Below are 25,932 nucleotides of genomic sequence, written 5' to 3' on the forward strand. Positions count from 1 at the left end.
AATTACTGATCCCTCCGCGTCGCGGAGGGATCTTGATCCCTGGGTGTTCTTTTTCCCCATAATGACCAAGTCGCTGCAAATTATCCCGCTTATTACATGGCCACATTCTCAACAAAGTAACGACATGACTCCCAATATTAATTAAAATGCTTTTATGGATTTAGAAAATATTTTTATTGATTTAAAAAATAGTTGTATGTATTGATTTAAATTTACATGCATCCGCTAAGAAAAATAGTCCGTTGTTACCGATTTTTAAACAGTCAGAATGAAACGGCAGCTCTCAGCTGTGTGTGTACACTCCTAATGGCCCATCACAGCTCTCTCCCCCCCTGATCTTTCTTTTCCAACAGTTAAGTTAACTGTAGGTTACTCTGAGTGACAAGCTTACAGTTAGTGAAGTAACACTTTTTTTTGTGAGTCACGACCTCGCTGTTTCATTCTAACATAACGCTCCAAATATGACTGTTTCCACTCGGACTTCAATACAGCAACACCATTGTTTGGTTTCCATGGTAGCGTGTCTCTTTAGTAGCGTGCACTCCTTTCCTGTAAATTACAGGTCCAGCCAGGCAAAACAGTAATATGAAATATGAACGTTAGTTTTTAACTGAAATGATCAAATAAAGTCAAAATGTCACAGTGTTTACAAACATTGACCATACCGTTCACCAGCCCCCACCCCACTATGTTGAGTATAGCCTACTCTTTGTTTAAAACGAATTGGCCATCGGAATGTGTGTGTCCCAACCCCCCCCCTGTGATATCTCTTCTCCAGCAGTCTGTAGTTTGTGTTCGCAGATCATCACCCTTAGCTATTTCAATTACCTCTCAAACAACCTAAACTAGTTATAATGTTTATTTTAAATAAAGTATGTTTCTTCACATGTTAGGTCTATATTGAAGGTTCATTGAAAGTAAAGCTTACTTTGGTTCTTGTGCTCTAGTTCTTCAAGGAATCTTACTGAGAACGTTATGTTTCCTCTGACTGCTTATGCCAAAAGCAACGACAAATGATCTGTTTTAAATACCTTTTTAGACCGTAAACTTTAGAATGAAATGTAATACCGGTTAGTTTTTTGTGTTCATACTGACAGAAGAAGAAATAAATTAAGTATGAATGAGAATAAGACTTATGTAATGTATTGACATTTGATCAGTATAAATGTATTACTAACTTTATCCACTGTGGTACCGAAGCTTGGATCACCGCCAAAGACATGGCCGAGGGCAGCTGGCAGCTTTCAATATTTTTCATGTGCGATTCTAACGCTTTCAGAAAGTGAAACATACAGCATCATTTGAGAAAAATAAATCAAAATAAGCGTTATAAATGAACCCTGACTACTTGTGTTTAGGACTCACTGTATTTTGGTACTCTCTAGGTCTGTGGGCCAAATCCGTGTGTGTGTGTGTGTGTGTGTGTGTGTCTTTATGACTCAGAATATGAATAAATTGGGATTTGATATGGGGGGGGGGTTCTGTTAGAAGGTGCGACGGGGGAGGGGGGAGAGAGTTAGACGCTCGTGAATTGTCAACGGGGGGGGGCCTCTCTGCACGGAGGAGCCGCGGAGAAGTGAATCACAGTGATCTGCTATTTTAAAGTAAATTCAACACATATCGACCCTAAATATAGCATATATTAAGAACGAGAAAGTGTTAACATCGTTTTTTGTAAACATATGACCAAGGTGATGACATCAGAGCATCGTCCTATGGGCTTAGCCCCGGACAGGTACAACAGGTATTCACTCAGAGGGGGGTAGTTACCCATTTACATGTCAAAAAGCAACATACAGTAGGCGGGTGGGGGATGGTGAACGTTTACATTTCTCTACAGAATACATTTAATTTAAGGGGAGCAGTTACTGAGAAGTATATAATGAGAACTGCTACCAATGGTGGCCTATTTAGTTTATTAAGAAATACATATTTGTAGCTTTTTTTTTATCTGCAGTAGGAAATGCAGAGAGTAGCGACAGGGCTGGTCCAACCTGATCTGTAAAGTGATCTAACTAACTGCTATTCATTTTCTTGACGGGAAGTGCAGTGTAAATGGGGGGCTTATATGCATTTGAAAAGCAATATAAATCACACAGTTCATATACAATAGGCATTAAAAGCACCATCGATAACCATTGCCCTTCTCCTATTCAAACCAAAAGAGAAAATGCAGATATTACACTCTGAAAAGAAAGGGTAGACATATCTGTACTCTTAGTGTTTATTTGAAATCAGATGAAAACAAACTGTAACGGACCCATATTATTCATATTCCGAGTCATAAAGACTTTATTTAAAATAAACATTTATAACTAGTTTAGGTTGTTTGAGAGGTACAGCTACCATTCTTTAATTAGATGTTTGATAAGTGCAGATCACATAGTAAAACACGTATACAGATACATTATTTTGTATTTTTATTAAATTCGACAATGTCAATTTCACTTTCCACTATGTCCACCGTTGTTTTTCACAACCAATGGCAGAACTTTATTGAGGCCTGTAATTAGTCAACTACAGGTCTCTTGGGTCAGTCTTTTTCTTCCAAAAAGCTTGTGACAAGATGTTATTGCTCTTGGGGCATTAAAAACAAGATTTTAACTTTAGTTTTTTATATAATATCTGCATTTTCTATTGTGAAAAACTAAGTCTTAGTTATTTAATATATAGCGCCATCTCCTGGTTAAACCCTGAAATTGGAGAATAGTGGGAGGGCCTAACATTCCTGGATACTGGTCTTTGGCAGGTCTTAGGCAGGTAACTGGCTGGCAGTAGGCAGGAAGCTGTATGCTGGCGTCCAAAATAAGAGGCTCCATCTGTATGTGCAATATGTGTAATATATATATGCCGTTAATAACTGTGCAATATATACCTGGCTGCTAAATCCTCAGAACTGTTACAGGATGTGCATTTTGTAAATTATTCAACTTTTTTTACTGTTATTTTTTTTTATGCATGCTTCTTAGATAACATTACGCTGTCTTTGGCTCTTTTCTGCTGTAACAAATGTACATTTCCCCTCTGTGGGACTAATAAAGGGATTCTGATTCTGATTAATAACGACAGATTTCTCTGGTTTGACAATTGTTGGAAAGATGTGGGATAACTCCACACACTACATATCATAGATCTAGTTCTTTTTTGACATTTTAATGAAAATAAGTTGTCCAAAAAGGCCAGTGAAGGTGGGACTCACGTCTGGTCGTAAACGGGGTTGAGGGTCTTCTTGAAGGTGTGAGTTTTCCTCCTCCCTGACCTCCGTTTGTCGGGAAGCAGGTAGAGGCGGACGTACGGGTCCGAGCCGTGGTCCGTGAACGCTATCAGGTTTCTGAGGGAAGGGAAACAACAGAATATAATGTAAGACTTAAAAAACCCTCTCCTGATATATAGAGTCAGTAAAACTCCTGGTTCTGTGTTGTTCGTACCTGCAGCCGTGCACCACCACGATGAGTTTGTTCCTCTGGGAGGAGTGTCTGATAGTGAGCTGGATCTCACCCAGAGGGGAGTGACCAGGACCAGAACCACTGCAGAAAGAGAGAGAGAGAGAGGGTTAAACCATGGATGTAGAATAAGAACTGGATACAGCGAGGGAGGCGGGGTCTCGTTCTTTCCTATGAGAGCTGCTCATTGGCGCATGAGGACAAAATGGCCTGACATTCTCGAGAGCAAAACGTCACAAATTACCCATCATGCCTTGCTGTCAGAGCAGAAGTACCCGTATGTAGCTCATAGAGCGTAGTTGCGTTTTCCCGTAAGCCCCGCCCCCTGTCATTAAGCCCTGCCCACCTTCGGCTCAGTAGAATGAATGGAGAGAAAAAATAAATCTAGATTCAGCTTTTAGTGCATTTTACAACTTTAAGGACCGAATGATTCTAATAAGGGATGTAATAGTGTTCGTGCTGGGTAGTTTATTTTGTTTAAAAAAAATGATAAGCTGATTTACAGACTACTCTTTCCCGATGTTAGTCAATGGGGAAAAGTCTTTCTGGGCCGGGTGACGTCACGGACTGATACGGGAGTTGTAGTACCGCCGTTTGGCCACAACGAATCCGGGGCACTTCCCTGGGGCTTGGTACACACAAACTGAAAGATTGACAATAAAGTTGACTTGACTTGAGATAAATTGATATTTGATAGTTTGATAGTTACTTCTGCAGCTGCGCGAGTCTCTGCTGGAGCTCCTGAGTGGCGTAAGGGTTGGAGATATCAGAAGCGATGCTTGGAGTCAGCTCTTTTCCGCCCGCCAGATATTGCTGCGACCCGGAAATGGCGAGATTAGAGGAGCTCCTCCCACTCAGAGCTAAACCTCCTCCTCTTCCCCCCTGCCCCAAATCAGTGCTCCCTACAGAGCGGTTCGGATCGTTGGCTTCTTTCCTTCGATTCATGACGTCCTGCGCCGACACTGAGGCGGAGCGAGGGATATCGAAGGTGGAGGAGGGAGGAACGGGGGAGTCGGAGGAAGAGGCGGCAGGTTGAGGGTTTGTTTTCTTGTTCTTGTTGACCTGCACTGAAGAGGGGGAGGAGGGTTCGGAGGAAGAGGGAGGGGTTTTGTCCAAGCTCAGCACCTGAAATTAAAACAGAATCAGAATCAGTGTAGAATCTGTGTTATATAATAATGTGCAATGCCTTGTGCCAAACATTTCCCAAATTGGGATCAATAAAGTACTTCTTCTCTTATCTTACCCTCAGAGCCATCTTCATCTTCAGCGTGCAGCTCGGGCCGGAGTTCTTGAGGGGGAAACGTTCATTTAAGGTCATTTCCTCGGCCTCCAGAAGGCGAGTCAGCGGCACCGTCAAAACGCCCAACGTACACTCGTGTTTCTCGTCTTTAATCTGGAAACACACGGAGGGGAAGTCATTGTTTTTGTCTTGAGTGTGTCTCGCCTTTACTGCGAATAATGTTTAGACTAGAGCAGCAAAGAAAATATTCAAAAAGACCCACAGAGAGAGGCTTTTTGGAGACAGTTTGCAGAATCAAACCATTAAATGATAGCAATTTTGTTTAAATCTTTATGAATAATTGGTCAAAGTACAATAACGAGCAGTTTCTCTATATAAAGTGGGGGTTTTAGGTAATTTCATCTTTAATTTGGACAGAGTTCGACATCTTCATTCTTCACTGAATCGTCAAAATTAAGATCCAGAGTCTCTCCACAGACTGTCTCGCCTTTATTGCTTATATATTTTAGACTAAATTAGCAAGGAAAATATTTAAAAAGGCCCAAAGAGAGAGTCTTTTTTGAGACCGTTTGCAGAATTAAACCATTAAGTTATAGCAATTTTGATTAAATGTTGATGAATAAGTCAAACGTCAAAGTACAAAGTGGGGGTTATAGATAATTTAAAGGTCCCATGTCATGGCCATTTCTACTGATCATAATTCCATTGTTGAGGTCTACTAGAATAGATTTACATTGTTCAATGTTCCAAACTCACATTGGTTTCTCATACAGCATCTCTGTATAGTATGAACACTCTGTCCTACACGCCTTGTTGGAGCTCCTGCCCCCCCCCCCCCCTCCCTGTGAGCCCAGTGTGCTCTGATTGGTCAGCTCGCTGCTACAAGGAGCTGACAGTGGCTGCATCTCAGGTCGGTTAAATGGATTCCTTGCGTCCCTCACTTGCGTCGTTTCCCTGCGACTAGTCCCTCCCACCAGGGAAGCATGGAGAGACGCAAGGAAACCACGAGAAGCAGGGAAATTAGTTTTAAGAGCAATGGGACATCCTTTCCTCCGGAGCGTCACGTGAAGCGACGTCCGTTTGTGATGACGCCGCACAGTTGATCGTCTGACAGCAGCTCTGTCCCCGTTGTTTTCACAAACACCCCCGCCTCTGTTAGTACACATTTACTGACATAATCTGTTGTAGACCCAAATACATTAAATAAAATAAGAACTAATTCTCAAAAAATATAAACGTGGGGGGGGGGGGGGGGGGGGGGGGGATGCTGAGGGGGCATGCCACAGTTTTTGCCGCGCTGCATTTAATCTTTAATTTGGACAAAGTACGACATCTTCTTTCTTCACTGAATCGTCAAAATTAAGATCCAGAGTCTCTCCATAGACCAGGGGTACTCAAATCTTTTTATTAAAGGTCCACTTGTGAATTGTATACAAGGTCACTGGTCCGGATCAATGCCAGTAGAAATGGCACTGTTTGTCTGTAGCCGATGCCTTCAACCTCGGCAAAAAAGGCATTAGAAGCATTAAGAAAGTCAAGGTAAACTTGCGGTTAACTTGCGGTCATGGTAATGGAACACAGGGTTCGGTACGGATCGGGACCTTGGTCCGGAGTTTGAGAAGCCCTGCCATAGACTGTCTCGCCTTTACTGCTTATAAAGTTTAGACTACAGTAGCAAAGAAAATATTAAAAAAAGACTAAGATTAGCCTCCGTACCTCAACTTCCAGCTCCTGGCTGCGGGGGTTATGGATCAGGAAGGTGAACGCCTCCTCCCACACCGGCTCATTGGTCTTATATCGGGTCTGAAGGAGGAAACAACAGAGAGGAGTTAGAGGGACATTTGGGTAAACTGGTCACAAACTCCATTAAATACAAAATAATATGTTTTTTTGTATTTAATAAGATAGAACAAGTCTGAAAATGGCATTTTGTCCATTAAAATGTGTGAAGATTCAGCCAATTGCAAACGTATTGTACTGTTAGTTGCTCGCTAAATGTGCTAAGTTTAGCAGCTACAGTAGAGAATAGCTATCTTAGCATCGTTGGTGACATTATATTAAAACACATTAACAGACTTATTGCATGAAAATTGTCTCCTAAATTACCACAGCGTATTTCTAAGGGAAAGTGCGCTGATAAGATATGATGATTTGTGTTTTACTTACAGAGCTGAATTCACCACACGGTTAGCCTAGCTTAGCATAAAGACTCGAAACTAGCCTGAAACATACAGTATCAAGGCGAAACTAGCTTTCCAGTCTTTATGCTAAGCTAGGCTAACAACACCCTGACTATCTTTGTACTTAATGAACGGACACAAGAAAGTAAGTTAACAACTTAAATTCACACAATGTTACAGCATCTGCTAACTAAGAGGCAAAGTTACCCCCAATCCATTTATTCCTATGATGTATTTCAAGTATTACTTTAGATAAAACTTACATAACTCTGTTGCGTTTTGAAATGAGGAGGATACATAAGATTATTACATTACATTACATGTTACTTGTTAGACGCTTTTATCCAAAGCGACTTACATACTCAATTTGGGGTGAAGTGTCTCAGGGACACAACGACATGCTGACTGCAGTGGGGTTTGAACCTGTGCTCCCCTGATCCGAACACCAACGCACTAACCCACTGCGCCACACACCTCCCATTAAGGAGTATACTTCCTAAAATAACACCGTGTTTTGGTCTCACCTTGCTATCGTAGGACTTGTGTCCCACTCTGAACTGGACGAATGGATTTGGATCGCTGGTCACTTTTTTACCGGACTGCAGGAGAGGAAGAAAAACGTTTTACAAGCAAATAAATACACAAATATGAAGTCTTCAACTCTACAAGCTTTGGTAAAGATTGATCTCATATATAGCATATTCTTAACATAAAGAAATACAAGTAAACATCTGAAATTAAATCTAAAATTAAGTTGAATATGTATGTTTTTATATATTAAAGTGTAAAATACGTTTTGCCAACATGAGATGGCGCTAACTGTATGTTTAAAGCTTTCAAAATGTGGATTTTGAACTCATACAGTGTCATTTTGGGCTTTGGTATCTTATATGTTTACCAAGATACCAAACTACCCGGAGCTACTCTTCACATTTCAGTAAAACGTGAATCTTTTTAAGGAGAGGAGTTAGGAGGGAAAGTACATTGACATTAAATCAGTTTTTAACAAGATCAGAATCAGACGTATGAGTGTAAATGTAACTTTGGGAAACAATGTTGTTATTTACTACACACATTGTTAGACACAGTTTTAGTAAACAAACATGATTAGTGGAGTTCGTTAATGATTCCACAACAACAGTCAGTAAGTAGGTTCACTTCCTGTTAGGAACATCTCATTATATTATGATGTAATGAGCTTAGAAACATCACTCCCTGATATTTACAGAGCACTAATCTGTCCCAAAATCCTTACATTTGACTCCATTAAGAGTTTAGGATGTAAGGTGCTGTTAGCTCCTTAATTAGAGAGTTGAACTCACACTGTACATTTGGTATTTATATTCCATTTAATATTTCATTCCTTACACATTCGCTTTATATTTTGTTACTGTACATTTGTATTTCAACATGTATATTCTCTATTTTATTTCTATTTGTGACGTTTGCATTTTGGATTGATTACTTCTAGTCTTTTAATTTCTGTAATGTACAACGCCTTGGCTTTTTTAGGTAGGTAGGTAGGTAGGTAGGTAGGTAGGTAGGTAGGTAGGTAGGTAGGTAGGTAGGTAGGTAGGTAGGTAGGTAGGTAGGTAGGTAGGTAGGTAGGTAGGTAGGTAGGTAGGTAGGTAGGTAGGTAGGTAGGTAGGTAGGTAGGTAGAATTATGCTGCTGGAACCCAAAATCAGGATCAATAAAGTATTTTCATCTAAAGCAACAGACAGAGAATCAGCACTTTTGAAACAGGGCTGAAACAGAGGGGATTATGGGATGCTGCAATGATCAGTTTGGTGTTTCAGCCAATCAGAGACAGGCTCTGTATATATCTGAGACCTATAATATATTGATGAAAAACAGTATAATAGGGGACCTTTAAAGATAATAAACTGTGTTGCTCGGTGTCTCGTTGATACGGGAGTGCTTGTTTACCTTCAGAGCTTTACTGACCGAGGTCTTCCTCAGCCCCGACTGGTTGAACTCTAACGGATTGCGCTTTGATTTTCCCCAGGAGAGAGCACACACACACGGAAACACACACACCAGGAGGTTATTAGGGGAAAGAGGGGCATGCAGGGATGAGGATGAGGAGGAAGACACCAATGGGACAAAAAGAGAGACAACACAGATGATCACATGGTTAATTTCATTCCCCAATTAAAACCTGGACATGAGGAAAAACTAGAGTCCGACCAATACTGGATTTATCAGGCCGAAATTAATATATATATATATTTGTTTTAATATATATATATATATTTAAGGATACAATTCAAGATTTATTGCAAAGGAGGGGTTTTTCATTTAAATATAATTATATTTACGTTTTTTTTAAATCATGAACAAATTGAAATGTAATAATAAATGTATAATATTAAATAATAATACATAATAATAGTAATAAATAATATATAGTACAAAATAAAAATATAAAAATGAAATGTCTTATTATTTATATTATTTTAATTGTTGATTTTAATTATTATAGTTAAAAAAATCCACTAAAGTTTAAAATAAAATAAAAAAATGCCAGAAGAAATAAAACATTACAATTTAATTTGTCTTGAATTATGTTAATACAAACATATTTGCCATAAACCAAATTAAAGCATATTAGTTGGACTCTAGTTAAGACAGCATTAGATGAGAGTCATTGATTAACATGGAAAGAGATTGATGAATGAGGATCAGAGGAAAGAGACACCGGGTGACATTTATATGTGTATGTAGGCGGGAAATCCATTCATTTCAACGATAGTGTCAGATGGTTATCATCTCATCACAGGAACACACAGTGCAGTTTGAAATCAATGTATCTCAGAAAGGGTTAAAAATGCAAAATTAAACGTTCAAATCAAATGTATTTAAGAGGATATTGTTGTCATTTTTTAAATATTGGATTTCCCTCATTATCCCCAAGGTTAGCTTTGAAGTAACATGGATACATGTGAAGTTAGGGTTATTATAGGGTTAGATTTTAAAGTAAAACACAGACTTGTTGACAGGTAAACAGTAAAGGGACATATCATCAAAGCAGTGCTCATTAGAGACACCTAGTGGCAAACAGTGAGAACTACATCATGTGTTTCAGTGTTAAGGTCGTTTCTTGTCAACAGGTCTGTGCATTACTTTAAAATGAATGAAATAAAATAGCCACAGTTCTTCATGGAGGGGTTACAATGTGCTACTAAAGAGAATGGGTGTCTTCAGGGAGGATGGAGGGAAAGCAATCCAGAGAGAATTCAGCCTCCCTGCTCTCAGAGTCTCAAAGATAACAAGAAACTAATTTTCAAGAGAAACACAAAGGAATTGATGAAATCCTCTGCTTTATTGTATGCTATGCCTCTTAGGATGCACGCTTTTTCTTTGTATGTGACATCTCTAAGCGGTTGACCAATCACAACAGAGCCGGTCAGCTAACCAATCAGAGCAGAATGGGCTCTGGTTTCAGACAGAGGGTGAAAAGAGGTGCTGCAGCACAGGCAGTATGAGAAAAATAAAGAGCTTTTTGAACATTAAAGCATGGAGACATGTCCCAGTAGAGACACTACATACTGATATACACCTGAACATCAGCAGGAGAGGACTCTTTAAAGTAGAGACACTACATACTGATATACACCTGAACATCAGCAGGAGAGGACTCTTTAAAGTAGAGACACTACATACTGATATACACCTGAACATCAGCAGGAGAGGACTCTTTAAAGTAGAGACACTACATACTGATATACACCTGAACATCAGCAGGAGAGGACTCTTTAAAGTAGAGACACTACATACTGATATACACCTGAACATCAGCAGGAGAGGACTCTTTAAAGTAGAGACACTACATACTGATATACACCTGAACATCAGCAGGAGAGGACTCTTTAAAGTAGAGACACTACATACTGATATACACCTGAACATCAGCAGGAGAGGACTCTTTAAAGTAGAGACACTACATACTGATATACACCTGAACATCAGCAGGAGAGGACTCTTTAAAGTAGAGACACTCCATACTGATATACACCTGAACATCAGCAGGAGAGGACTCTTTAAAGTAGAGGCACTACATACTGATATACACCTGAACATCAGCAGGAGAGGACTCTTTAAAGTAGAGACACTACATACTGATATACACCTGAACATCAGCAGGAGAGGACTCTTTAAAGTAGAGACACTTCATACTGATATACATGAGCATAGTATGACCCCTTTAAGCTAGAAAACGGTTCATTAACTTATGTAATTACTCGCTTGGATCACGAGTAAACAAAACGAAAGTGTTCCTTAGAGTGTGTTGAACCCCCTCTAGGTCATGAGGTATTTTTTAAGCAATCTGTGGGTGATAAGTCTTTTTGACCAACTGCTGCTTAGCTAGCGCTGTATTTAGCATGATTAGCATGTTGCTTCCGCCCACCACTGCTATGGTTTTCAAACACGGGTTATTCCTAAAACAAATAATGAATAAAATGATTGAATGAATTCTCATGCACGAGTCGGGATTCATGCTCATCAGGCAAACACTCCAAACGATTTCTTTTTTTAACAAACGTAACAAAAAGGGTAGCATGACGTCGAGCAGATGTTATCTATCAGTGATCAAACCCACTCACAAATAACGTCCTATAGAGAGAAGCCGTGTTCTCGCAAAACACGAGGCCCGCCGCCCGCCTCTCTTTTAAGTATCCCGAACCCAAGTTCCCCTCGAAGACGCTCTTCAGAGATGAGGAAGAGGAAGAGGAGGAAGAAGAAGGGGCTGAAAAGAGGAAGGTAAGCCTGCACTACGGAGGTTAAAGCTAACAAATAAAAGGTATTTCAATCAGGAAATACTGCGTGATAGAATTGTGAACAGCTACAACTACTGCCAGATGAAATAATAATAATAATGTTTTATTTTAGGCAAATCCATTTCAAGAGGTTTATTTCAAATGTGGTTTTACGTTATAATAATATTTAATAAAAAAGACTACATTTTTTGACATAATGAGTATATATTTTTTACCGTTTTATACAATTTCTATTATTTTATTTAGGAAACAAATGTAGACTTACTTGACTGATAGAACTGCTGCACCAGTACTAGTTCATACATGAGTAAAATATTTAATGTATTATGTTATTTTATCAAACAGAAGAATATTTAGCATTGAAGCAAATATTGATTTTAGCATATTTAAAAAAATAAATAAACTTTCAAAAAAGTTCATAAGAACACACACTAATAATAACTTTGATTTGTAAAGATATCCGAATAAAGCACTATGACAACATGAATCACTATTATTTGGTAGGCTTTAGCTTATTCTATGGTATATTTGAGAGGAAATGGAGTGAAGAACAGAAAATAAGTTCAGAAAAGAAAATGAGTGAAAGACTGAAGTCAACAAGCTAAAACTGGATGTCAAAAACTCTTCATCTGTTCCCAACAATGTGTGTTTTTAAACTCCGGCAGCATCTCATGGTTGGGAAATTAGGAAATACTCATTAAGAGTATTCAACCACACAGCAACAAAGACAGCAACCTACAGCAATAATTAAAAAAAATGATGTAAAAATACATCAACAGTGTTACGGAGAGTCTCGTAAAAACTAAATAACACAAAATAAGCAGAGAAATCAACATGTTAAGTTAAAAAGTTCAGAAAGAGTCAGATTTATAACAGACAGGGCACAACAGTCCCTATATCTTAAAAACAAGTTGCTTTCCAAAACACAATCAACAACAAACCCCCTTTTTCTCTCCTTAGCCGCTTTCACACCAAGTACTTTGCGGTACTTAGTTCCCGGTACTTAGTCCCCCCAAACTCTTTAGTCCCTGTAACTGTCTAGCAGATCGCATTCTCACCGGAATAAGTTCCTGAGGGAGGATTACGCAAATGAAGCCGCTGACATCACTTCTTCTTCTTCTGCTTCTGCTTTGGGTTTACTGGCAGGCCGCAAACAACTTCACGGCGTATACTGCCACCCGAAGTCCCGGAGTCCCCCGGAGTTGGGGACTGGCTTCAGTAGAAGCTGCTGGGACTCCCAGCAGCTTCTACTGAAGCCTTCCGAGTAAATCGCCAGAAGCGCCGACACCTCCTCATCTCTCCACCGCTCCCATGTTTTCTTTTGTGTTGCCATAAGTTAGTCTCTCTCCGTTGGTGCGCGGGGCTAATGCTAATGCTAATAATGCTAATGCCAGCAAATAAAATGGCGGCTTCACAAAACTTTTTGGTGTTTTACGGGGCGTGGTTTGCAATTCGCCCAGCCAATCAGAAATTGTTAGTGTGGCCGACACACCCACGAACCATTTCCTCCCCAGGAAAGTACCCCCTCTCTAGCAGGAACTATCTGGGGGTGAAAAGGTTTGCGTGAACTAGGGACTAGTTCCAGATCTTTTTGGTGTGAAACCAAATCTCCCCCCCCTATCGGCCTAGTTCTTGGGAAAAGTACTCCGGTGTGAAAGCGCCTCTTGACTTGAGGGTTAAAACTGGAAATCATTAGCCCAGGTGCATGCTGGGAAGTTGGATCAGACTGACTTACCGGCAGATTTCTTGCTGAATCCAGGAAGACGACGAGCAACGCCGACGAGAGGCCGTCGTTCGCCTGATTGCGATCAGCTTTAATGCTCGTTAGCGCCTGAGAGGAAGAGGAAGAGACACTGGTTAGTTTTGGGGGTCAATTTCTCCTGCAAGGCCTCATTGGAAGAGCTTAAATGTCCATGTTTGTATTGTATGGAAAACACTGAATGTACTCTTCCTCTTCCTCTTCCTATGGAGATAGACATATGTTCAGAAAAAGTCAGAATCTTGAGAAAAAAAGTCAGGATTTTGAGATTTTTTGCAAAAAGTCAGAATTTTGAGAAACAAAGTCAGAATTTTGAGATTTTGAACAAAAGTCAGATTTTTGAGATTTTGAGAAAAAACGTCAGAATTCAAGTAAATTCTACTCGCTTATACTAATTGTGTTCGTTTTTCGTACCTGGTCCAGTTTCTCCGGTGAGGGCAGCAGAGATAACCACTCCAGTTTCAGGTGAATCTTCCCTGTCGCCACGTCTTCTATCACAAACCACTGCAGACACAGAAAAAAGGTCTTATTGTTAATATCAGAATACTTTTTATAGACAATGTCCACCCTCTTGCATTCAATTATATCTCATAAATAACAATATATGGATTTTAGAAGTGAAGGCGATTGTTTTTGCAATATTTTTACAGATCAAAATAACTGTTCTTGCTACTCTTCACCACAAATTATTTTAATGACACTTTTTAAAATGATGGTTATAACATTAAAGTCTGATAATCCCCTTTATCAGATGATGTTATATAAGAAGCCGACAATCTTTGGTCATCATACCTCGGTTATTGTTTGTTTTACCTTCTTTATTAAACATCATAAACGTGTCTTCACTACGGACGCTTTGTTGAATCGCAATGAGTCAAGTTTAGTCTCTCTAGCGTCTCAATTCATCGGGAGTGTCGTCACTATAATGCTGATTATGCATCATGGCTAACAGGAGGGAACAACTGAATTTAACTTGCAAAAATGCAACTTTTATCAACATAAAATGCAATACTAATGGGTTTTCCACACAAGGTTTGAGTGACAGGTAACCTCTTGTACGTGTAAAGAAAATAAATGACAGTAATGAGCGCAGAGGAGCAAATATTTCACTAAAAGTGTCCTATTTAAATTTGAGAGTAAAATCTGCAGATTACCTCGTCCACCTTCTGCTCCTTCTGCAGCTCGGCCACGTCGATCATCAGACTGAAAAACAAAACACACCGAACTTTCTATAAGTGCCGACTCATCACACACACATTACATGTTACTTGTTAGACGCTTTCATCCAAAGCGACTAACATACTCAGTACTGTGGACAATCCCCACAGGAGCAATTTGGGGTGAAGTGTCTCAGGGACACAACGACATGCTGACTGCAGTGGGGTTTGAACTTGCTATCCTCTAATTCGAAGATCTGCACCACACACACACACACACACACACACACACACACACACACACACACACACACACACACACACACACACACACACACACACACACACACACACACACACACCCACACACACAGCACACACACACACACGCACACACACACACACACACACACACTACACACACACACACAACACACACACACACACCACACACCACACACACACACACACACACACACACACACACCACACACACACACACACACACACAGTCACACACACCACACACACACACACACACAACACACACACACACACACACACACACACACACCCACACACACACACTACACACACACACACACACACACACACACACACACACACACACACACACACACACACACACACACACACACTAAACCCCAGTAAGAGTCGCTGTGAGGGAGCTTCAGGTTAATAGAGTGTGAAATCCTATTAGTGTGACAAATATGATTAGTATAAGACAAGAGAAAAACACAATGATACTCTAGAAACTATTATCATTATTATTTCCTCTCTGCTGCACACATTAGAGTCGTGTCAGCACTTTTAAATCTTGCCTTAATTCATGCAAAGTATTTAAATATCATAACGTTTTCAGAGACAGAATATATAAGGCTTGTGTTTTGAGTTTAACAAAGATCAGAGGTTGTAAAGAGAGAGAAACAGAGCAGGGGGAAAGAGAGGGGTTTCACTTTCCAATACGTTTTTTAATAAGTTTGAACATTTACCTCCCGAGGAAGTCGTCCTTATCCGTGTCTTCATCGAACAGCTCGAGCTCCAGCATGTTTGGTCCAGCGTGTTCGTACATCAAGGCCTGAAAATACAAATAAAACTCCATTTAAAACGGACAATTATGGACAATACTTAGGCTGTATAACCTGGATTGTTTCTGTAGATCCATAGGAATGATCTGGAGCATTAATAATGTCTTTATAAATATTAATACACATATTTATTATTTAGTCTTGTTCTCGAGTGAGGGAACAATGGAGCGTGAGATGGGCCGGAGAATCGGAGCAGCGGGAGCGGTACTGCAGTCGCTTTACCGCACCGTGGTGACGAAAAGAGAGCTGAGCCAGAAGGCAAAGCTCTCTGTCTACCGGGCCATTTTCCTTCCTACCCTCACCTAAGGTCATGAAGGATGGGTCATGACCCAAAGAACGAGATCGCGGATACAAGCGGCCGAGATGGGTTTCCTCCGCAGGGTGGCGGGCGTCTCCCTTAGGGATAAGGTGAGAAGTTCAGTCATCTGGGAGGGACTCGGAGTTGAACCGCTCCTCCTTCGCGTCAAAAGGAGCCAGTTGAGGTGGTTCGGGCACCTAGTAAGGATGCCACCTGGGCGCCTCTCTAGGGAGGTGTTCCAGGCACGTCCAGCTGGGAAGAGACCGAGGGGTAGACCTAGGACCAGGTGGAGGGATTATATCTCTTCGCTGGCCCAGGAGCGCCTTGGGACCCCCCAGTCAGAGCTGGTTGATGAGGGGAAAGGAACGTTTGGGGCTCTCTGCTGGAACTGATACCTCCAAGACCCGACCACGGATAAGCGGGAGAAGATGGATGGATGAATATTTATTATTGTTAAATACTGTCGTACAATGTGCTCTTTTTTACTTTCACTTCTTATGTTTATATACTGTAAATATATATTTATTTTCAATTTCATTTTTTCCTTGTATTCTATTTTAAAATTACAAAAAATGACCCAAAGATGAATAAAATACATATTTAAATCAAATACCTATTTATACCCAACACTACACAATAACTTAAGCATGTTATACCTGTCTTATTCCATTTCATATTGTTTTAATTAGTAATTTCTTGTCTTTTTGATGATAGTTTGCACTATGGCTTTTAATGTTTTAATTGCCTTGTGCTGTAAAAATAGACTCGTCTTGCCTCAACAATAAAGTATAACATCATTTCCCCCCCCCATTTTAACTCTAATAGAGCGGTGCAGGGGTGACGTATTTACCCGGAAGTAAGCTGCTGGTTCCCTCGACAAAAAAGCAACAGGATTTCTCCATAGGATTTTGGAAAATAGCTGGAAATAAGGTCTGTGGAAAACAAACCTGTTTGATAAATGCACGTTTTGTTCAGCCGGATAATCTCCACATGTCTACACTGCTTTTATAATGTTCGAATCATAAATCTAGTCGCCAGAAGCAAAATGCTAACGTTATGCTATAAACGAACAGGGTCCCACGACTTCAACGTCACGCCAACTTCAGATCCATATTCAAACATACAGATTCTAAATGGTACGAGTTGAAGCGTTTGTTTGAACAGTCTGCAGGAGGCAGGGACTTGCTTTCAAGCAGAACAGGGCAAACAAACTTAGAGGAGTGTTTACGTGTTCGGCGTAATGACGTACAACGGCCTCCACAACTTCTGTAGTCCTATTCAGCCACTTGGTAACAACCATCGTTTTTCAGACACGTCAACTCTTCAGAAATCACCAGTGGGGTCACTGCTGATGGATTTAATGTCGTAGAACAAAACGTGATCCGTCTCTTACATTTGTCTCAACCACAGACCTTATTTCCAGATATTTTCCTAAATCCTATGGAGAAATCTCATTGGCTGTGAGACGAGGGAACAGGAAGTGGTGAAATGCTGACTCACTTCCTGGTTTTAGGACGCGTCACTGCACCACTCTACAGTACGGATCCTCTGTCAGACTTTACCTCATACACTTCGTTCCACTTGGGGTTGACGGTCTCGTGGATGACTTTGCTTTGGAAGAGCTGCGTTCCCACCTTGATGACACCGTATGGGTCGGACTTCCCTTTGATCAGCCCGCCCAAAAACTTGTCTTTACCCAGCAGTTCCTGCGCCTCGATGAAGTGGATCCTCAGCACGCCCTGAGGATTAGAGAATCAAAAGCTTTATTGGCAATTGCACAATGGTTACAGAGGAGTTGTTGGCAATCCAAATCTGAAGTTCGAGGCGCCTCCAAATCAACAAGAATACTTCATATTAAAAGAACAGTGCAAGAAAATAGTGCAAGTGACACAATGGTAGTAGTAAAATGCAGGAATAAGTACACATTTTTTGTAATTTAGCAGTTTTTCTGCTTGCTTCTTGAGACAGGATGAGCAATTCACTCAAAAAATAGGAAGTTTGATACATTTGGTTTAGTTTATTTTGATTTTTTCGACCCATATGCGAACATTTAAATGTAAATACACAGAATACAGATAACAGAAGATGATATAAAACAACCAATTGTTTTGTGAAATAATTCTCTGCCAATTAACAGATTCATTAATTTACTTATTGTCTGAAAACTATGACACTGTAAAATGTCTGTTGTGAGTGTGTGTGTGTGTGTGTGTGTGTGTGTGAGAGTTTGTGTGTGTGAGTCAAACTTAAATGTGCCTAAATGTATTGATATTATGAGCATACGACTGTGTGTGAGTGAGTGAGTGTGAGTGTGAGTGTGAGTGTGAGTGAGTGAGTGAGTGTGAGTGAGTGAGTGAGTGTGTGAGTGAGTGAGTGAGTGAGTGAGTGAGTGAGTGAGTGAGTGTGAGTGAGTGAGTGTGAGTGTGAGTGAGTGAGTGAGTGAGTGTGTGAGTGAGTGAGTGAGTGAGTGAGTGAGTGAGTGAGTGAGTGAGTGAGTGAGTGAGTGAGTGAGTGAGTGAGTGAGTGAGTGAGTGAGTGAGTGAGTGAGTGTGAGTGAGTGAGTGTGAGTGTGAGTGAGTGTGAGTGAGTGAGTGTGAGTGAGTGTGTTACCTGGGGAATGGGGAAGCGGAGCTGGGCCAGCTGGGCCTCTCCCACCAGAGGAATGGTGATCCGGTTGGGAAGAACGAGGAAGCTGTAGATGACGTCCTGGATGATGTTATCACACAAACCACTGAGGGAGGAGGAGGAGGAGGAGGAGGAGGAGGAGGAGGAGGAGGAGGAGGAGGAGGAGGAGGAGGAGGAGCACAATTATAAAGAGTAACAAGATATTTAAAACAAAACAAAAATGATTAATTCAAAGTTCAAAGTACTTTTTCATAAAGGGCAGACATTGCTGTTTTTTTGGGACTCAAATATTGAGATTTCCAGTTTATTTTTTACATTTCAAAGAAGTGCATTTCTTTGGGTTCGAGACAGACAAGATATAAGATTAAGAAACCTAAATGTTCCAAAATGTTCTGATATTTTAAAGACAAAACGAAAGTTAATGACTTTTATCAAATGTATTTTCACTTCAAACCATGTTTTAAATCCACAGGTTTTGTGATGTTTTATACTTTCACTTGAAATACTGCAATATTTTGTGATTTTATTTAATGTGATTTTACTAACATGTGCTTGTCTCTCTGTTGTAACAATGTACAATTCCCCGTTGTGGATATAATAAAGAATATCTGTTTTCATATGTAAGTATGCATTGATGTTAACCCTAATTTCCTCTAGAGGGCAGCAGCATCGTGTATTAAAACACAGCTGCTCTGCCTCACTACTGTAATAAATCCCCCCTGAAAGAGCTGATCCTGGGTCTGTGTATCAGACTCTAAAGTTGATCTCAGTTAATTCCTGGTCTGCTGACTCACTAAACACATCAGGATTTCCTGCTGCATCAGAACGAAAAACGCAAATCCTCACTGAGGAAATAATGAGGGCTCTCACAGGAAGGGAGGGAGAGAGAGAGGAGGGTGGGGCAAGGGCAGGGCTTCAGCAGACAGACACACACACACACACACACACACACACACACACACACACACTGGTGATTTCACACAAACTCGTCAAACAAGGAAAGCTACATTTCACAGGGCGGAGTCTTTTGGAAACCGCAGTGTTTCTCTGCTGAAAACAAACAGTGAATCAGCAGGATACAGCAACAGGTCAACACAGAGGAAACCAGCTAGCAGTGTGTTAGCAGCACTCTGTGTTATTATAGGATGTCTCCTGTTGCATGTACAACAATATGGGGAAAAGTCAGGTTTAAAAAATACACACTGTTGTTATTAGCCGAGCTAGCTTCTTGGCTAAATAATTGGCAAAAGAGTGATGGATGATGATGTATTTTTGTAGGCCGACATGGAAGTTAGCATCTCCCTGACAAAAAGCTTGGGATTATTCCATTGGCTTTTGGAATATAGCAGAAAATAAGATCTGTTGCAAATGAATGATTCGATACTCAGCAGGATTATTTTAAAATCAATTCATGGTTTTAGAAGTAAAAAGCTAAAGGAACTACAGCACGGTCACATGACTTCACGTCACCACCGCTAAGCTAATGGTGGCTAAAGTTGGCCTATAAAGGAACTACAGCATGGTCACATGACTTCACGTCACCACCGCTAAGCTAAAGGTGGCTAATGTTGGGCTATAAAGGAACTACAGCATGGTCACATGACTTCACGTCACCACTGCTAAGCTAAAGGTGGCTAATGTTGGGCTATAAAGGAACTACATCACGGTCACATGACTTCATGTCACCACCGCTAAGCTAAAGGTGGCTAATGTTGGGCTATAAAGGAACTACAGCATGGTCACATGACTTCACGTCACCACCGCTAAGCTAAAGGTGGCTAATGTTGGGCTATAAAGGAACTACAGCATGGTCACATGACTTCACGTCACCACTGCTAAGCTAAAGGTGGCTAATGTTGGGCTATAAAGGAACTACAGCATGGTCACATGACTTCACGTCACCACTGCTAAGCTAAAGGTGGCTAATGTTGGGCTATAAAGGAACTCCATCACGGTCACATGACTTCATGTCACCACCGCTAAGCTAAAGGCGGCTAATGTTGGGCTATAAATGAACTACATCACGGTCACATGACTTCATGTCACCACCGCTAAGCTAAAGGTGGCTAATGTTGGGCTATAAATGAACTACAGCACGGTCACATGACTTCACGTCACCACCGCTAAGCTAAAGCCGGCTAATGTTGGGCTATAAAGGAACTACAGCACGGTCACATGACTTCATGTCACCACCGCTAAGCTAAAGGCGGCTAATGTTGGTCGTGATGACGTTTAGTCGTCTCATTTAGACACTTGATAGCAACCACCGTTTTTAAAATTCAGCAGTGGGGTATTTACTGATGTATTTGATGTCGTCTGGAATTGCATAATCTATCCAACATCACAACTCAGTCTGCGGCGGCTCCACTTTTATAATCACGTTACTATAAATAGTAAATACCGATACTTAGTGGGGAAATCCATTCTGTGATCCGCTGGTAAACGTAATATAATTTCAGCAGCAGTAAGAGAGTGGGTCCACTGGGAACGTCTCTTCAAAGCACCAGCTTTATTCTGTCAGGAAAGATTTTCTCTTCTACACGCTGCAAAAAATACTAAAGAGTGTGTGTGCACCTTTGTTCTTTACAACAAAGTAAACTGAGTAATTCAAGGTAAAATCAATGGATGCAGCGACCAGCAAATGACACACAGACATGCAAATGGTTATACACTTTCAAAAGGATGCACACACACACACCATGTATACATCACTTCAGGGGACATTACATTGACTTTCATGCATTTCCTGGAGACTTGTCCTAACCTTAACCATAACCAACACATGCCTAACCCTTAACCTTAACCTAACCCTAACCAAGTCTTCACCCTAAAATTAATGATTCCCCTTATGGGGACCTCCATTATGTCCCCATAAGGAAGGCGAGTCCCCACACGTGACTGTGTAAACAGATTTAGGTCCCCACAAGTATAGTAATACACACACACACACACACACACACCTGACACCAGGAATATCCAGCATGTTTGTGAGTCCCGACCAATTGATGTCCAGCAACTGAAAAAGAGAAGAAATATGATTAAGATTTTGATAATAGATGAAGAAAAAAGGAAAATAAGTAAATACATAAAGTGTTTAACATGTATATTACATGACCTCTCTCATTGTTAAACATATTAATGGAAATCACAATTACATAAACACACTTTTAGACTTTTGTTTTGACACCAGATGAGTCTTTAATGTGACGATCAAATAGGTTTATTAAGAAGTTGCAGAAAAATTATTCACAAATGTTTAAGGTTTCTGGTGACTATTTTTGAGATTTTTTTGTAGGAAAGAAACATCACATTTGCATATTTGAGGATTTGTATGAATCATTTCACTACCTATCAAATGGTGGATTTTCCCCTGATAGCAACTTAGGTTTTAAAGTATTCATAACACATTTAATGGCCTGTAATATTTTTGTTTGTGTGTGCAATATTCTGTTAAGTAAAATAGTTACATTTACAGTATTTCAATTATAAAACGTCAGGATTTAATATGGACAATTAATCTAATCGGATCAATCAGATAAAAAAAAGCTTAATATATTCCAACATAATTATAAGGAACTATTTTTAAATCTACTTCAATAAATAAATAAATACAACAACTCTCAGCTGCAGCAGAAACATTAAGAAAAGTGATTTTAAGTTTTAGCTTTTGAACTAAATCTCAATGATTTTTCTTCTACATATTCTCAGCTCCTCAGTGCCGGCACCATGACTCTGCAGATCCGACTGTAACTCAATCGACCCGTTAATCAATAGAGCTGATTGGGTTAGCTCTCAAACAAACAGGAAGTCTGTGCTGAGGTACTTTGTAAATGACATTGCATAAACAAATTAACAGCTATTAGATACAACAGTGGATAAGGAGAAGTCAAAATAAGAAAAGTGTTTCTTATCAAACGAAAGTTAGGTCTCCTTATATTACTTGAAATAGATGGAGGTGATATGGATTCCTTTTTTTAGCAACACACACTTTGCAGGAAAGTGGGAAAGACTTGCAGTAAGAAGACTGGAAAAAAACCAAATTGAAAAACCCAGTAAACACAGAAAACGTAACCTGTCTGTATAAAATAAGGTTCCAGATGTTGTTAAAGTAATATATCCTAACATTTCAGGAGAGAAATGTCAGAATTCTGCGATTTTCTGAAGAAAATTGGAATTATTTGTTTCTCAGAATTCTCATTTTAATCTCAAATCTCCAAAATAATCTTCACATAGTTTTTAAACTGACTAATAAAAAAGGTATTATAGTTGAATGTAATTTCTCCCATTGTTCCAGGTGTTGTAATCTTCATCACACCAACTGTAAGGTCCATATCACCAGACTCATGTTGGGAATCTTAAAATAACAGCAGGCACCATGAGAGGAGCGCGGGCCTCGTGCCAGCTGTCAGGGTTAGCATATATGTGAACTTAAGGTGGAATGGCACGCGTCTCTCTGTGTGTGTGTGTGTGTGTGTGTGTGTGTGTGTGTGTGTGTGTGTGTGTGTGTGTGTGTGTGTGTGTGTGTGTGTGTGTCTGTGTGTGTGTGTGTGTGTGTAAGGGTTAGGCATGTGTTGGTTATGGTTAGGGTTAGGATAAGTCTCCAGGAAATACATGTAAGTCAATGTAATGTCCCCTGAAGTGATGTAAACATGGTGTGTGTGTGTGTGTGTGTGTGTGTGTGTGTGTGTGTGTGTGTGTGTGTGTGTGTTACAGATTAAGAGTGACTGCAATGTTGAATGAAAAAGGGTTTTGAAAGAGGCTTAAATTGTGAAGTACTGGGAGCAGTTGTACAGCTGATGAGGAAAAGTGACGCATGAAACTGCAGAAATGAAGACAGCTTCCCAAAGATCCCTTCATTCAGATCCTTAGAAGTAAAAGTACTAGTACAACACTGTAGAAATACTCTATTAGAAGGAAGTACTGTGTTGCAAAAGGTATTTAGGTAAGTGGGATCATATGTACTTATAGTTTATGGAGTAAGAATACTCATTTATTAGACAAGTTATCAAAAATAAACAAAAACTTAAAATAATTTCAGAAGCTGACAATGTGAAATAAATGACAAAAAAACAAACTAAATTGCATCCAATAGTGTGCTGTTAGTTCATACATTATTTAGGGTACTTAAAAATGTGTTAATCCACATCAAAACATCCTGTTTTTTAGTGGTACAATATTTCCCTTCTTAGAATGGTAGTGTGTGTGTGTGTGTGTGTGTGTGTGTGTGTGTGTGTGTGTGTGTGTGTGTGTGTGTGTCTTTCTGTGGCCTAGTTAGCGCTCTAGATGTAGACCACGGTTACCCACAATGCCGTTCTGCCACGCTGGCACAGGAAGACAAAGAAAGCAGCGCGGGGGATTTCTCAGAACAACTCATATTGGAAAAAACGATGACTCAAAAATGTCACCTTAAATAATAATCTTCTTGTAGAGAAATAATAACCCTCTCTCTTTGTTAACGTGTGCTTTATCCTAAGACCTGTGCACAGACGTCTACTCGGGCCATATGCAAATGACAGATCAAAATATAGAATATGCTAATTTTCTGAGGAGAGGAAACTATTTCACATGTCTGTTTAAAGATCTTGATGGCACACACACACACACACACACACACACACACACACACACACACACACACACACACACACACACACACACACACACACACACACACACACACACACACACACACACACAACACACACACCACACACACACACACACACACACACACACACACACACACACACACACACACACACACACACACACACACACACGACACACACACACACACACACACACACACACATCACACACACACACACACACACACACACACACACACACACACACACACACACACACACACACACCACACACACACACAGCACACACACACACACACACACCACACACACACACACACACACACACACACACACACACACACACACACACACACACACACACACACACACACACGGGAACCGGTTAGGGCTGCAACATTCATTGAAATGGAATCAAAATGGCGATCTGGGCTAGTGCAATATTCAAATGTTTGTGAATTAACTGCATAGATATCCCAGTCTACAAATCGTATTCTACAGACTTTATAAAATATCTTTGTTCAATACAGATCCTCTTAAACAAGTGAGAATAATGATGCAAAAAATGACCATAAGGACCTAAGGACTGCAGATGGAAATGAGCTACTAGCTAAACATCTGGCATAATTCATGTCTTCTCTTTGCTGAGATTAATGTATCTGTATGCATGGTCCTTGTTGAAATAAATACATAATACATCAATCCCTCCAATGGCAAAACCAGTCAAGATAATAATCGCAAAGTAGTTTCGTGCATAACCGTGTAATCGTGCAGCCCTAGTGTTCCCGTATCAAAGGCTGCATCTGGAAGACGTGCAGAATCAGAGGAAGGAAGAGAGCAGTGAGCGAGGAATGCACTGATAAAGAAGACCAGAGAAAAGAGGTCAAAGATACTCACTGGTGCAACCATTTTTAACGTACATGAAAAGTTTGAAACTGTGTACTCTTCCCTAACTGATTCATCATTGTTAAGCTGAATTAGAACACAGATTTACTAAAGTCAACCATGATGACTAACATGTTTTTTTTGTTGTTTTAGTTTTTTGTGCTGTGGTTTCAACCATAGTCTTTTTTTACTACAGTGTTAAAATAGTTCTCTATCTGTGTTCTTTGATAAGTCAAATTCCTCGTACGTCTCAACCTACCTGGTAATAAACCTGTTTCTGATTCTGATATGTTTGTCTATCATTTTAAATGTTTTTGTACCATTAATCTTGTCTTATTCTGTAGGGGGGGGGGGGGGGGGGGGGGGTTAAAACAAAAAATGGACAACCTGCACACCTGTTTTTTTGTCTTTAAAGGTCACCTATCATGCTATTTTTAGGCAATAGCATAGGTCTCAGATATATACAAATATATTAAAAAACATGTCTATGAAGTGTTTTGCTCAAAACACCAAACAGATCACCCATTCTAGCCATGCCTCATATCCCTCTATTTCACTTCCTGTTTCAAAAGTGCTGATTTGGGGCATAAAGCTTTAAAAAAAAAAAAGGGGGGCTGAGCTCATGCGGGACCCGGCAGCTACTGTCTAAACTAAATACTGCGGTGATGAAACGCCATATCATGGATTATCAAGGATTGTTTCTGAAACAGTATGGAGCTCAAAGGCTTTCTCTCTTGCCGGTTATACCACAAGGTGAGTTCCTTTTTATTTCCTGCTTCTTCACACACATGCTCTCCAGTACAGGTTAGCTCTGAGTGTTAGCGATGCTAATGTAAACACCGACCAT

General features: G+C 40.2%; 1 protein-coding gene across 2 annotated transcripts in view; it reads right to left on the bottom strand.

The window, feature by feature from the left end:
* LOC117483756 (extended synaptotagmin-2-like) overlaps positions 1-25,932 on the bottom strand; it is a 57,757-nt gene that overhangs the window by 3,809 nt on the left and 28,016 nt on the right. The window contains exons 8-21 of one of the 2 annotated variants that reach the window (XM_034132105.1): positions 21,552-21,607; positions 18,577-18,697; positions 17,529-17,705; positions 15,573-15,658; positions 14,557-14,605; positions 13,817-13,906; positions 13,379-13,474; positions 8,792-8,854; positions 7,388-7,462; positions 6,400-6,486; positions 4,687-4,836; positions 4,153-4,568; positions 3,429-3,527; positions 3,200-3,331 (exon numbers count right to left, since the gene is read on the bottom strand). In XM_034132105.1, the coding sequence (XP_033987996.1) occupies positions 3,200-3,331; positions 3,429-3,527; positions 4,153-4,568; positions 4,687-4,836; positions 6,400-6,486; positions 7,388-7,462; positions 8,792-8,854; positions 13,379-13,474; positions 13,817-13,906; positions 14,557-14,605; positions 15,573-15,658; positions 17,529-17,705; positions 18,577-18,697; positions 21,552-21,607 (1,697 nt within the window). The remainder of the gene's footprint in view (positions 1-3,199; positions 3,332-3,428; positions 3,528-4,152; positions 4,569-4,686; positions 4,837-6,399; positions 6,487-7,387; positions 7,463-8,791; positions 8,855-13,378; positions 13,475-13,816; positions 13,907-14,556; positions 14,606-15,572; positions 15,659-17,528; positions 17,706-18,576; positions 18,698-21,551; positions 21,608-25,932) is intronic. The other variant, XM_034132106.1, reaches the window with a different exon arrangement.

Source organism: Trematomus bernacchii, unplaced genomic scaffold (genome assembly GCF_902827165.1).
Source record: "Trematomus bernacchii unplaced genomic scaffold, fTreBer1.1, whole genome shotgun sequence".
Taxonomy (NCBI): domain Eukaryota; kingdom Metazoa; phylum Chordata; class Actinopteri; order Perciformes; family Nototheniidae; genus Trematomus; species Trematomus bernacchii.